This window comes from Doryrhamphus excisus, chromosome 14 (genome assembly GCF_030265055.1).
Source record: "Doryrhamphus excisus isolate RoL2022-K1 chromosome 14, RoL_Dexc_1.0, whole genome shotgun sequence".
In the NCBI taxonomy this organism is placed as follows: Eukaryota; Metazoa; Chordata; class Actinopteri; order Syngnathiformes; family Syngnathidae; genus Doryrhamphus; species Doryrhamphus excisus.
In genome coordinates, this window is record NC_080479.1 from 5,976,710 (window position 1) to 5,991,220 (window position 14,511).

Below are 14,511 nucleotides of genomic sequence, written 5' to 3' on the forward strand. Positions count from 1 at the left end.
CGACACTACCCTCATCGGACTCATCTCTGACAGCGACGAGTCCGCCTACAGGTGGGAGGTTGACCATCTGGCGACTTGGTGCAACCTGAACAACCTGGAGCTCAACGCCCTAAAAACAGTCTCCTGTCCCCATCACCCTCTGTGACTCTACCATTGACATTGTGGAGTCCTTCCGCTTCCTGGGTACCATCATCTCCCAGGACCTCAAGTGGGAGCCGAACATCAGCTCCCTCATCAAGAAGGCACAGCAGAGGATGTACTTCCTACATTCCTACGGCAGCTGAAGACATTCATCCTGCCAAAGACAATGATAGTGCACTTCTACACCTCCATCATTGAGTCCATCCTCACCTCCTCCATCACCATCTGGTACGCTGCTGCCACTGCTAAGGACAAAGGCAGGCTGCGGCGTGTCATTCGGTCTGCAGAGAAGGTGATTGGCTGCAATCTCCCGTCCCTCCAGGATCTGTACGCTTCCAGGACCCTGAGGCGTGCAGAAAGGATTGTGGCCGATCCCTCTCAGCCCGGACACAGACTCTTTGAGACGCTCCCCTCTGGCAGGAGGCTGCGGTCCATCAGGACCAAAACCTCACGCCACAAGAACAGTTTCTTCCCGTCTGCTATCAGCCTCATCAACAAGGCCCAGAACCCCCCCTGACACTCTTCACACCCCACCTCTGCCTCATCCTGCCACTTTGACACTTTCACTATATGCGTTACATTAACGCCCAGTTTGGACTCTTAGGAAAAACAATCAGACTGCACTTCCGGAATATCAAACAAAAAACAGACTGTGTACATATATTTATACTGTATATTCTGTATATTTTGTATTTTTCATTCTTTTTTAATAGATGTGTCTGCGCCTACTTCACCAAAACAAATTCCTAGTATGTGTTTGATCATACCTGGCAATAAACCCTTTTCTGATTCTGATTCTGTGTGTCACACTATTAACACCCAGTGTACTACATTTTTTTTATGTTTGTAGAGCGTGTTTAACATGTGCAAAACCCAATGCCCAGGGCAGCTTGCGACCTAGGCCAATTTCCAAAACCACAGTATCCAGTAATACACATGGACTTTATTGAGCTAAATAAAAGTGTAAAAAGAAAACACTGACACTCTCCCAAGTGGGAAGGACCTCATCAAGTATTGTTAACGACACCGACTGCATTGAAATTGCAGAAAGAAGTACTTGGGTACATCAATCGCATTGTAAAGTAGTCATTGTTCGGGAGTCTGACAAAGAAGGTAAAGACCCGTCTGTGACGCAGGGGACTTCAGAGTTCTAGACTCTGGGGCATCGTGCTGAGCAGTGAAGATTATAGCACATACCCTCGGCCAGAAAACCGAACAATGCCTCCTGCTTTTAAGGGCACTACAGCAGGATGGCACAAAATGTAACAGTAACCAAAATGCCCACCGGCTTACCAATAACTATAGTAGTCGAGTTAAGCTATAAATAATATAATAATTAATACCTGGTAAATGTCCATGTCAATGTGACTGTTGTAACAAATCCAATAGTAAAAATGAAAGGCATCACCATCATGACAACCGAGATGCATCAGTAGATTTTAAAATGTTAGTATCAGGAACTTTTAACAACTGGTTTTTAAACATTGAACAAGCAGCAGAAAGTGCCGCAAACCATGTTAAAAATAGTAGTTGTGTTGCATATATGACCATGACCCCACTTCTCCGGATTGTACCAGCACTGGTACCAGGACGCTACTTGCGTCCTTGAAGTAATGACAAAAATGTCCACACTGTTACCATCATGTTCAGAATATTAGAATGTTTTGTAGAGAATGTTTATATGATATAAACACTATATTCTCAGTAGTCAATGAGACAAAAAGGCCCCCACCATTCTCTACTAAAGTAGCCCTAGCCAATTTCACCTGTGTACAGCTAAAAGGTACTGCAAAAATTGTAGGTCACGTTGAGTCCAAATATTGTAGCCATGTAATAAATGAAGATACCTACAACACAGCAGGGGGAAACACACCCCCATCAACTCAGAACTCTAGAGCAGTGATTTTCAACCACTGTGCCGCGGCACACTAGTGTACCTTGAGAAACCGTCAGGTGTGCCGTGAGGAATTATCCAATATCACTTTTTATAATTAACATTTATTAATCATCATTTGCAAATATTATGTCAATAGCCATTATGTCAAATAGTATACATGGACCCAAATATTCCAATTGCTTTTGGTTTATTTGCTCAAACAGAAAGAATTGAACAGGGATGGAATATTCCTTTCCCCAATCCGATTGAGGTATCTTGTACCCGCTCAAACGGAAAGTTGTCAGACTGCGTTCTTCTTCCTGGTGTTTTTCTTCTTCTGTTGTTGGCGGTTGGCAAGCAGCTTGTTTTGTGCATTGGAACAGAATCTAAACCCTTCTATACGCCATTCACATGTCCAGTTTTATTAAAAAAGAAAATATGTCCTGAGTTTAATTACAAAATATTAGCATGTTTGAATTTGACCTTTTCCTGTTTAAATTGATCCCGGGTGTGTTCTTTCAGCGCATGCTCAGATATGACGTAACACGCAGATCCAGATGTTCTTCACTTTTAAAAATGGAGGCCAGCAATCGGCACTGGACTAAGCAAAGTTTGTTTTTGATTCAAACTAAATTTCAAGACTGGACAGACGAAAAACTGACAATACAGAGTTATTCCAACAAGTGAAAGAAAAACTGATGTTGATGTTTACGTTTTACTGGGCATGCCCCATTGACTATTCTGTTTGATTTTCACGGCGCATGTAGACAAGAGATTGGAATAATCCTTTCCATGGATACCATTGTTTCCCGAAAGGTCATTCGGAAAGAGAAAAACTGGTCATGTAAAAACGTGGCTACTGTGGAGTGTCTGTGGTGTAAAGACTGGCAAAGCAATGTAATATTGGTCCGTGTGGCAACACCTACCTTGTTCCTCCCATAGACTTATTGATGCACGTGTGAGGTTGTGGTGACATTTTGTAACATTTTTGGTTTGTGGTGTGCCACAAGATTTTTCCAATGTAAAAAACGTGCCATGGCTCAAAAAAGGTTGAAAACCACTGCTCTCGAGCAGACGTGTGGTGGTGGTGCGGGGACGAATACCTCGATGACATCATATACACGTGACTGGAACATGTGCAGTAGTGACATTACTGATTCCAGTATCTATCTACCCTATGAATGTTGACATGTTACTAAATGCTATCATTGAAGCAGATAAACATCACCTCCCAAACTATGTAACTCCTCCTATAGAGGTAACGAGGCCACAACGCAAACAAGATGGTGGCAAGGGGAGCGGATATCAGCTGTAAGAAAAAGGAAAAACTGTGGAAAATGCTGGTTTGCCACCACAACGGCAGTTTAATGACTCCAAACCAAACCCGCATAGCATCCCCTCCCAACCTAACTAACTAACTCAACTTCCCACCCGCCAACTAAGACAACCATGAAACACCAACTTAATCCCGAATGTTTACCCCCCACCCCGAAGGTGTCCCAAAGTTCCCCTAAGAGTCAAAGTTTGGCCCATTTGCCATGATGAACCTCAGAATTCCGCTTAGCTCTAGGATTTCGCCCTCCTTCCTTATCGCCTGACTCATCAGGGAGGAGGAGCACCCAGAGTCAAGGACTGCATCCCAACACGAGCCTCGCAGGCCTACAGGCACGACCAAAAGGGCTTGTTCTCCCACTGCAAAGGCGAGGTCAGCTGCTGTGCTTCGGCTTGACCCCTGCTCCGCCTTCTTGCCCGGCCTTTTTGCTGGGTTAGCCTGTTGTACACGGCTCCAATAGTCTTTGGTGTTACTCCAGTCCCTCTCAATCAGGAGCCAACCTTAACCATCTGGTCCTTTGTGGATACGATACCCCGCAAACCGCTGGCCAGCCTTGGGTTACAGGCACCGAGTATGCGTCGCACGATTTTATCTTCCTCCATGTCAGGTCTCCATTTCAGGCACAGGGCGCGGTAATCATATGCAAAATCACGCAAACACTGATTGGGGGTTTGCACATTGGAACGTAGCTGCTCCTCAATCTCAGATTGGTAGTCGGTGGGCAAAAAAGCCTCAAGAAAGGACTGCTTGAACGTAGCCCAGCATGTTATTTTATTGCGGGCCGCCAACCACCGGCTCCGTGCAAGTCCCTTTAGGACTGCATTGAGGGTTCCAACCAGTTCAGCATCACTCAGAGGCCTGAGAGCCAGGAAGTTCTCACATTGCTCAATGAATTCTGTTACATCAGCTGAACTCCTGGACTTGCCAAACTGGGGAAACTCCAACCTTATAGGCGGTCTCGCTGTGACCGCCGGCGGAATGGGAAAAGTGGCATCGATGCCAGGTAGCTGGTTGCTGACTGAAGCTGGAGGTGCAGGCGAGGCAGGCGACTCTTGGTCAGGGTCTTCTTAAGCTCTTCGTCCCACCGTGTGTGTGCGTGCGCAAATGTGGCGTGAGCTGATATTGTTTCATGCCCACAACTAAATCAGAACGCAGCGCGCGCGTAAAGTTCACCCTCCCCAAATGTATGTACAAGCAGAACTGAAAAATGTATGAGACGACAAGGAGCGCTGATGTCAACACTAACTACCCCGGCATTTAGCCAGCTGATCAGAGGAGCATTGAACATGGATGGTAAAGTCACCACATGTCCATATATGGTCAGACTTCAACATGATTTCTGCCAAAAATTCAAAGAAACCATTTAGTCTTTGCTAGAATTAGGTGGGCGATAAACAACGGCATATAGGCTTTGGTGGAAAGTGGGCAGCACTTAAAATCCTGCTTGTAGACAGTAGCGGTAGCCCCGCCCCTCCTGGCAAGTCGCGACATATTGACGACAAAAATAGTCTGGGGGGGAGGAGCTCCGAGAAACCACTGTTGTCGCCCGAGCAAAGCCAGGTTTCCATCAGGAAGAGGAAGTCCAATTTGATGGAGAGGATAAAAGTCGTATTATCCAGCAATCTGGGGTTAGAGAGAGCCGTATGAAGAGGGCTCCAGTCGTCCTGCACAGGAATTTAGTGACACTTTGAGCAAATGTGTGTGTGACAGTGGCTGCGGTTGGTCAGCTGATTTCAGGTTGGTTACTCCAGAACGTCAGAATGGTCAAGAAGGTGATTTCTCTTGATCAGCACAGCGATGGATCCACTGTAGAAACATAGCAAAGACAACCAACATTTCAAGAGACACAATTGGAAGCATGAGTTGCAAGTTTAAAGCTAAAGACAAAGTCAACATCTGTTGCCGTGGCCACAGACACCATGCCCCCGCTGACGGACACCTTCCCTCCACTCACTGCCAGCTGCCCTCCGGCTGGTGGGGGTCCAACAGGGAGCCGTCTGCCGGCACAGGCGCCGACCCGCTCCTCAACTCGGCGCAAGCAGCTCGTGAGGGACGCGGTGCGCCACCACTCGTCCCGCTCTTCCCACCTGGCGAGGAATCACACACGGGGCCCTGGTTTGGGTGGTGGGGTGGCTGAGCTGGCTTGCTCCCCTGAAGACCGAGCGGCCGCTCCCACAACCCTGGTCATCGGGGACTCCATTGTGAGGCACGTCCGTACGAGGGAGGCATTGTCGTTCCCCGGAGCCACCGTTTACGACGTAACCGGGAAAATACCGGACATCCTGAACTCCCATCCGCAGGCGAAAAGGATTATTATCCACACAGGTACGAACGACATCGCCAGGCAACAGTCCGAACTTTTAAAACAGGATTTTAGACACCTTTTTAATTCCATTTCACAGTCCCAAGTGACTGTTTTTATTTCTGGCCCCACCCCCACCTGCGGCAGAGGGATCGGCAGATTTAGCCGTCTGCTGAGTCTCAACACCTGGCTCTCCTCTGCCTGCAACTCCCACCACGTCGGCTTCATCAACAACTTTGATGTTTTCTGGGAGAGACGACACCTCCTTGGGCCTGACGGGCTTCATCTTAACAGGGGAGGTGCCCGCATGCTCTCAGCCAACCTGGCTTATGGCGTTCAGCATGGTATCATCCCCAAACCCACACCTGTTGCTCTGTCCCACACTGATTGATGTCCCCCAGGTCCATGCTCCTATCCACACAGTTCCACCTCTGACCACCATACACACAATACTGGACTTGGACCTCAAACTTACACCAACACCTCCTCCATTCCGGTAATCATTACACTGCATCGACACATCAGACACCGCCATACTCACTCTGTGAACCCTCATAACCTTCGACCACTCAATAGACACCCATACCCCACCTCCATGATCAACAAGCCACCTGTCACCATCAATGGGGCACTTTTTAATGTTTGCTCGCTTTTAAATAGAACCTTTTTAATCAATGATGTGATTTTAGATAATAAGTTAGACTGTCTTCTTTTGACTGAGACATGGCTTGGCACTGACGCATCTGTTGTTCTCACTGAGGCCTGCCCACCAAATTTTCATTTTTTATATTCTACTAGAGAGGGTAGAAGAGGAGGTGGGACGGCATCCATCATAAATGACTGACTGACCTCAAATGGAGTGTCTTTTAACAGTTACAAGTCATTTGAGCACCATGCCTTTACTTTTAGCAGCCCTCCGATTCAAGGTACTACTGATACAGACCACCCCATCACTCTGGTTCTTTTAGCAGTGAATTCTCTGAACTTTTATCAATCATTCACACTTCTTATAACAGGATTTTATTATCTGGTGATTTTAATCTACATGTTGATGATACCTCGGATCCAATATCCAGTTTTTAAACCTTTGAAATTGTCTTGATTTTAAGCAGCACGTCACACAGCCAACTCACAACAGAGGACACACCCTGGACTTGGTCATAACCCATGGCCTGTTCATCGGTGTGTCCTCTGTTGTTGACCTGGCTATGTCCGACCACTACTGTGTATTTTTTAGCATCACCAGTTTTAACCAGGAGGAGGCCCCGGTGAGAACAGTGAGGAGACGCTATCTAACTTCTGAAGTGGCTGCAAATTTTATTGAGATTTTACAGAGCACTCCTGCTGAAATTTTACCTGCACCTTGTGATTTTATCGTTGATAATTTCAACAGGGGGCGGCACGGTGGTCTGGGGGTTGGCGCACAGACCTCGCAGCTAGGAGACCAGGGTTCAATTCCACCCTCGGGCATCTCTGTGTGGAGTTTGCATGTTCTCCCCGTGCATGCGTGGGTTTTCTCCAGGTGCTCCGGTTTCCTCCCACATTCCAAAAACATGCTAGGTTAATTGGCCACTCCAAATTGTCCACAGGTATGAATGTGAGTGTGAATGGTTGTTTGTCTATATGTGCCCTGTGATTGGCTGGCGACCAGTCCAGGGTGTACCCCACCTTACGCCCGAAGACAGCTGGGATAGGCTCCAGCACCCCCCGCGACCCTCGTGAGGAAAAAGTGGTAGAAAATGAATGAATGAATGAATAATTTTAACAGTAAACTGAAGTCAACTCTGGACTCAGTAGCTCCACCTGTAACAAAAACAATAAAAAGGAAACCTACACCCCCGTGGAGAAATAACGATGAAATCAATAAACTGAAAAGAAAATGCAGGAGTACTGAGAGAAGATGGAGAAAAACTAAATTGACGGTTCATTACGAGATTTTACGTCAACAACTCAAAACCTACAATAATACAGTAAAAAAAGGCACGAATTTCCCATTTCTCACAACTCATTACCAACCACAAAAACAATCCCCGGTTCCTCTTCTCCACCTTTAATATTTTAACAGGCACTAATTTTGATAAAGTTTTTAAGACACCAACAGACGATCTTTGTTAAAACTTTGCAGACCACTTCAGGACTAAAATCAAGGACATCAGATCCTGCCTGTTACCCCAGAAAGTCTTGTCTGTTACCACACCTGGACTGTTGTCCTTGCCTGAGGAGAGACTGGAGAGTTTTGCCCTGGTTGATGCAAGGACACTTGGTCGAGTTTTCTCCCAAGTAAGCCCAACAACCTGCCTTTTAGATCCGATTCCCACATCACCCTTAAAATCACTTTATGGATTCTTTGAGGAGCAGTTTTTAAACATCTTGAATTGCTCTCTTCAGACGGGTGTCTTCCCCACCGCCTTTAAAACGGCGGTGGTGAAGCCCCTTCTGAAGAAGAGCAATTTAGACCCCAACAATCTTAATAATTACCGACCTGTATCCAACTTGCCGTTTTTAAGTCAAATTTTAGATTTAGATAAAAATTTTTTTACCAACTTAATGACTTTTTAAACAGAAATAGCATCTTAGAGAAACATCAGTCTGGCTTTAGGAGGAACCACAGTACCGAGGCAGCACTTTTAAAGATTTTAAACCAGGTGGAATTTAGATAACAAAAAGCTCACAGTCTTGGTTCTGTGACGAGTTGGCGATAGGAACCAGGTTCGGATCCCAGGATGCAGAGGACACCGTGTTCAGTTGCACTTCAAGTCTTTTAATTGGCTTACGTGACAACGAGGGGGTAACCAAGGACAACGGCATGTAAAAGGAACGAAAAGATGCCGCGGGTAAAAACCAGGAAATCAAAGGACTAACAGGGATCGAGGGGGTAGTCCACGTCGACTGGAGGGCACCCGGGATAGTCGATGTAACCAGAAGGTCAGACGCGAGAGCATATGGCGTGGAGACCAGAACAATAGCCGAGTACCCTCCAGTCGCCACAGGTGGGTATAAATGGGGGAAATGGAATGAGGAACAGCTGTGGCACGTCCTGTGGCTCCTCCCAAAGTGGGAGTGGAGAAATCTAAAAGGGACAACAGAATTAGTAAGCAATACAAACAAAGGAACATGACTATGCCACCCAAGCTACCGAATCAAAGTTCAGGTGGAGCGTGACAGGTTCTACTGGATCTAAGCTCTGCTTTTGATCCAGTGGACCATCACATTTTATTAAATAGACTCAGACACCTGGTCGGCCTCTCCGATACTGTTCTTAACTGGTTTTGTTCTTATCTCACAGACCGATGATTTTATGTAAGTATGGATACATGTTCCTCAGGAACCCATGAAATTGAATGTGGGGTTCCCCAAGGCTCAATTTTAGGTCCACTCCTTTTTATTCTTTACATGCTTCCCCCTGGGGACGTCATCAGGAAGCACGGCATCAGCTTCCATAGTTTCCATGCTGACGATACGCAGCTATACATCGCCGTGTCTCCTGATGACTCAGGGCCACTTGATGCCCTTTTTAACTGCCTTGTAGACATCAAGTCATGGATGGCAGAGAATTTCCTGCAGCTCAACCAGGACAAAACTGAGGTTTTAGTTATTGGTCCTGAAGGCCAGAGAGAGAAACTTTTACCAAAATTACAGGATATTAAACTAGCCGACTCTGTTAAAAATTTGGGCGTGATTTTTGACTCTGAGCTAAATTTTATCCCACATATCAAAAATATAACAAAAATAGGTTTTCATCACCTTAAGAACATAGCCAGAGTCCGCCCGTTTTTCTCTCAGGCCAGTACGGAGGTGCTAATGCATGCATTTATATCCTGTCGTTTAGATTACTGTAATGCCCTGCTCTCTGGTCTTCCCAAAAAAAGTATTTTAAATCTCCAATTATTACAGAACTCAGCCGCACGTGTGCTGACGAGGACCAGAGGGCGGGAGCACATTACACCAGTTTTAAAGTCGCTACATTGGCTCCCCGTCCGCTTCAGGATCGATTTTAAGATTCTCTTACTGGTTTTTAAATGTCTTAACGGCCTTGCCCCTTCTTATTTATCTGATCTGCTTTGACCATATCAACCCCCGCGGACCCTGCGGTCCTCCGGCTCTGGCCTTTTAACAATACCAAAACCCAGGGCGAAAACCCACGGTGAGGCAGCATTTAGCCACTATGGCCCCCACCTGTGGAACAGCCTGCCTTAGAGCCTCAGGACTGCAGAGACTGTTGATATTTTTAAAAAAAAGATTAAAGACACACCTTTTTAATCAGGATTTTAACTCATATTTTTAAACGTTTTTTATCTTTTTAGTCCTATTTTATGCTTTTAGTCTTCAGCTTTTAACTCCAGTGTTTCCTCAGGGGGGTCCTCCACACTGGGGGCTGTGTCGGGTCTGCTGAGGGGGTGCCATACTTGGGTCCCTTCGACCCGGCCGGCTGGGGGTTCCCCCCTTTAATGTGGGGGTCCGCCCGTCTGTCGGGGCCCAGGTGCTGGTCCTCCGATGGCACGGCCTGCAGCTCCTCCCAGTGTGGACGGCCCCAAAGGTGGCGTTTCCTTGTTCCTCAGTGCCATGCCATGTCTCCCTATTGTGTGTGATTGTGTGATTGTGTGTGTGTGTGTGGGGGGGGGGGGGGGGGGGTCTAGTATGTAGGGTGGGAAGGAGGGGCTTTCTTTTGTTTCTTTGTTTTTTCCTTTTAAGTGTGGTAATTGTTGTAATTCTGTAAAGCACTTTGTGTTGCATGTCTTTGCAGGAAAAGTGCTATACAAATAAAGTTGATTTGATTTGATTTGATTTGAAAGTGGGAACGATACCTGCACGCTACAGAAAGCAGATGCTGTTGGTGATCTAGTACCTGAGTGATAGCTGAGGACTGAGGTACTTGGGTTTCGACCCAGACTTGTCCTGAAGACCTCCACTGTTCTATACTGTTCTCTAGAGAGACGGGACAAAATAGGAACTATCTGGGCCATCTGGGATCAATTGGAGGACGAACGAGGACTAAGCTTGGGACACTTTGGACCTGCCGCTTGTGTGTGCCGCTGCTCGACATCTACTGTGCAGACTTTTTGTGTTTCTTGCCACAAGCTACATTATTATGTCGATCCGACAGCTTAGGGGCTGTACACAGGCTGCTGGGTATTATGACCGCGACTCCGTTTGTAAAACATAAGCACCACTTACACTATGTACTATGTCCATTTAAGACATATAGTATATATTAGTATATAAACATAAGCACCACTTACACTATGTACTATGTCACTTGAAATCTCCAGGTCTCCTGGTCCAGTTCTGTAGATGTGCTGCCATTCAAGCTTTTCCCGTTGGTCTTTGACACACTTGGACCATGGGTGACCTAGCTGTTCAATTTGTCACCCTCTTCTGGTGTGTTCTTTCAAGCACGCCATCGTGGAACCAAAACCCAAGAATAACTCATTAAACTTGGACCAGTCAGAACTAAAGAACTTCAGGCCAATATCTAAACTTCCCCTCCTGGCCAAACTGCTAGAAAAAGTGTCTTCCACACAAACTTCCATGATTCCTTGAGTCCCATAACATCTATGATACATTTCAGTCAGGTTTTGGGAAACACCACTCTATCGAAACGGCCCTACTAAAAGTATCCAGTGACATCATGATGTCTGCTGATGTTGGGAGATGTACAGTCTTCGTCCTGTTGGACCTGTCTTCGGCCTTTGACATGGTGGACCACAACATTCTAATAAACAGACTGCAAGACCTGGTTGGGATGCCAGATCCAGTCCTTTGCTGGTTTACCTCATACTTGACTGGCAGAAGTTTCAGTGTGTCTGCCAACCATATAATGTCAGAGCCGGAAATGTACTGTGTGGTGTCCTCCAGGGCTCAGTCCTGGGCCCCATTCTGTTTTTATTATATGGCCAATACAGCAGTTCGGCGATGTTTCCTACCATCTTTTTAGATGGATGGATGGATGGATGGATGGATAGACTTCCTTTATTGTCATTGCACAATAACACAGCAGTGAAATTGCCAACGAATGGCCGATGATCTTCAACTGTACTGCTCATTTAAACCATCTGAGACCTACAAAGTGACCTCCTTGATCAACTGAGTCTGAAGCAGTGGTTCAATGAAAACGGTTTCCAACTGACGACTGAGAAATCAGAGACCCTTGTCATTGCCCCAGATGCTGCAGCAAGGCTCCTGACCAACACCAACAGGAGGGCCCACATCACACCTGTGCTAAAATCCCTTCACTGGCTCCCTGTTGTATACCGTGTCCAATATAAAATCTTGGTGCTTACTTTCGGAGCCCTGCATGGTCAGGCCCCTGCATACCTTTGCTATCTGATCAGCCCTACGCCTCAGCCCGCCATCTAAGGTTGTCTGGGCAGCATTTGTTACTGGTCCCACGGACTTCCTTTAAAACTCCAGGCTTTGGAATGAACTTCCTCTCAACCTGCGTAAACCAGCTTACGTACCTTCCTACTGGACTACCATCCCAGGCATACCCCAAGTGCCCAGATTCTGGAGTGGCCATTACAATCCCTGACTTAAATCCAATAGACAATCTCTGGTGGGACTCGGAGAAGGCAGTTGCAGAATGCAGGCTCCGCTGTGACACGTGATGGGTTTTGGGTCCTTATTATTAATTGACGGACTGGAAAGGATCTTTCATGACCGATCCCACCCACGACTCAATGGCAAGAAAATAAATATTTTACCTGGATATTCTTGGAACCGCTAGACTTTTTTTTCCAAAGACTTTGTGGCCTAATTGGAAGATGTCAGTTTCAGGATACTGCATATTCATTTTGTCAACTACAAATTATTTGGCACTTGCCAAGATTTAAAATGATTTTCCTGATGATGGGGGGGCACAGTTCAGGCGGGAGAGTGGTGGCCTCCTAACCTGAAAGTTGTGGGTTTGATCCTCCTGTGATCATGTGAAGTACAGTTGGTCCAGTTGGTCTTATCCAATGATCTATTTGGGATTTGACTAGCATGAGTTAAGATAGACCTGGATATTCCTGGAACCACAAGACTTCTCTTCTAAAGACTTCTTGGCCTCATTGGAAGATGAATTTGGGCTCACTTCGAGATCAGTCACTTTCAGGATACGGCCAACATGCCATTTCCTTTTTGCTTTGGATTCTTTCTCAAGTAAAATGAAGTAGCCTCATGGACGGATCATTTCACTTGTTGGAATCATTTTTTCCTGATATCTAGTCTGTTTGTCTACTTTATTGGCTTTCTTCTTATTTTAAGGTCTGTCAAGTTTCACAATATACATTTATTAAAGGACAACAGTCGTCCATGGTGTTGGAGGTAGGGCAGGTTGCTCAGAAAATGGAGGGTTGGTGGTTCAATCCCTGCCTGGTTTCCAGGTATTTCACTCTTTGTCAGTTGTAACACATCCTTAGAATAAGTATTTCCATCTTAAATCCATCCATCCATTTTGTATATATATGTATTATGTATATGCTCTATACTAGTGGCCAGTCAATCACAGGGCACATATAGACAAACAACCATTCACACTCACATTCATACCCATGGACAATTTGGAGTGGCTAATTAACCTAGCATGTTTTTGGAATGTGGGAGGAAACCGGAGTACCCGGAGAAAAGCCACGCATGCACGGGGGGAACATGCAAACTCCTCTCCTGACTGGTGGCCTCCATGCTAACCACCACCGTTACGGCTCCAGCTTAAATGTCCTGCTTATTTTTTGGTCTAAAAATCTTACAGCTAGGATTTCAGTCCTGCTTATTTCTTGATAAAGAAATAAGGATTGGAAAGTAAAATACTTAAACTAGCTGCATGGACAGATCATTTCACTAGTTTGACGTATTTTTCCCCAAATCTAGTCTTTGTATCTTATATTTGGCCAGCCCTTTTTTGAAGTGTATTGCACATTAATATGTATATACGTGTGTAATACTGTAATACTATGTAATGTGTATATATAACATACGTATTAGTACAAAATGAATATGCAGTATCCTGAAAGTGACATTTTCCAAAGAGGCCAAAAAGTTTTTAGAAGAGAAGTCTAGTGGTTTCAGGAATATTCAGGTCTATCTTAACTCATGCTAGTCAAATCCCAAACAGATCATTGGATAAGATGGTAAACAGTCTTTGACTTGGTTTGTGCTTTTCCACTGCCAAGGTACTCCAAGGCGCTTTGACACTGTTAGCACATTTAGCTAGTAGTGACGCAGCATCAGGACCAACTGGGGCTTCACTATCTTGCCCAAAGATACTGTACTTCACATGATCACAGGGGGATCAAACCCGCAACCTTTGGATTGGGAGGCCACCACTCTACCGCCTGAACCGCGCCACCCCATCATGAATATTTCTTGTCTTGAAGTAGAATACCTTGTGGCTGTAGAAGCTCTGCCATTGAGTCATTGGTGGGATCGGTCATGAAAGATCCTTTCCAGTCCGTCACTGACAGGATTCTGTTGGAGGAAGTCAACGTTCAAACATTAACCTTTAGCACTTCTTACATCAAGCCTCTGAAACAAGATTTTATTTGTTGGGAAAACCAAAAGAAGTCATTTGGAGAGTTATTTGCTGCTTTTGAACATTTCTGAACCAAAGTAGATAAAAAGGAATCCGTCATTGTAAAATGAAGGCTGTGCTATAAAGTCAGTAAGCCAACAGGCAAACGATCCAACACGTCTAGAAATATCATTTGAGATCTTGGCAAAGTGTACCTGTTCAATCTTTTCAATCCACCGTTTGCCCACTTCTGTTTGGCAAAGTACTTTTTGGTTCAGTGTGGCCACCGTGTGATTTGCATACCAAAGCAGAACAAGGAGTACAGTTGCGGGTTATTGTTGCTGAGGGAACCACCCAAAAACTGTACATAC

General features: G+C 45.6%; 1 protein-coding gene across 1 annotated transcript; it reads left to right on the forward strand.

The window, feature by feature from the left end:
- Positions 1–5,269: 5,269 nt before the first annotated feature.
- On the forward strand, positions 5,270–9,723 carry LOC131102152 (uncharacterized; the record flags this gene model as incomplete). Its single annotated transcript, XM_058047652.1, is given in 7 exon segments — positions 5,270–5,996; positions 6,054–6,148; positions 6,762–6,920; positions 7,828–7,932; positions 8,005–8,197; positions 8,200–8,297; positions 8,785–9,723. Coding segments are annotated over 7 exon segments (2,316 nt in total), but the record flags the coding sequence as incomplete, so codon positions are not given.
- Between the last annotated feature and the right edge of the window lie 4,788 nt (positions 9,724–14,511).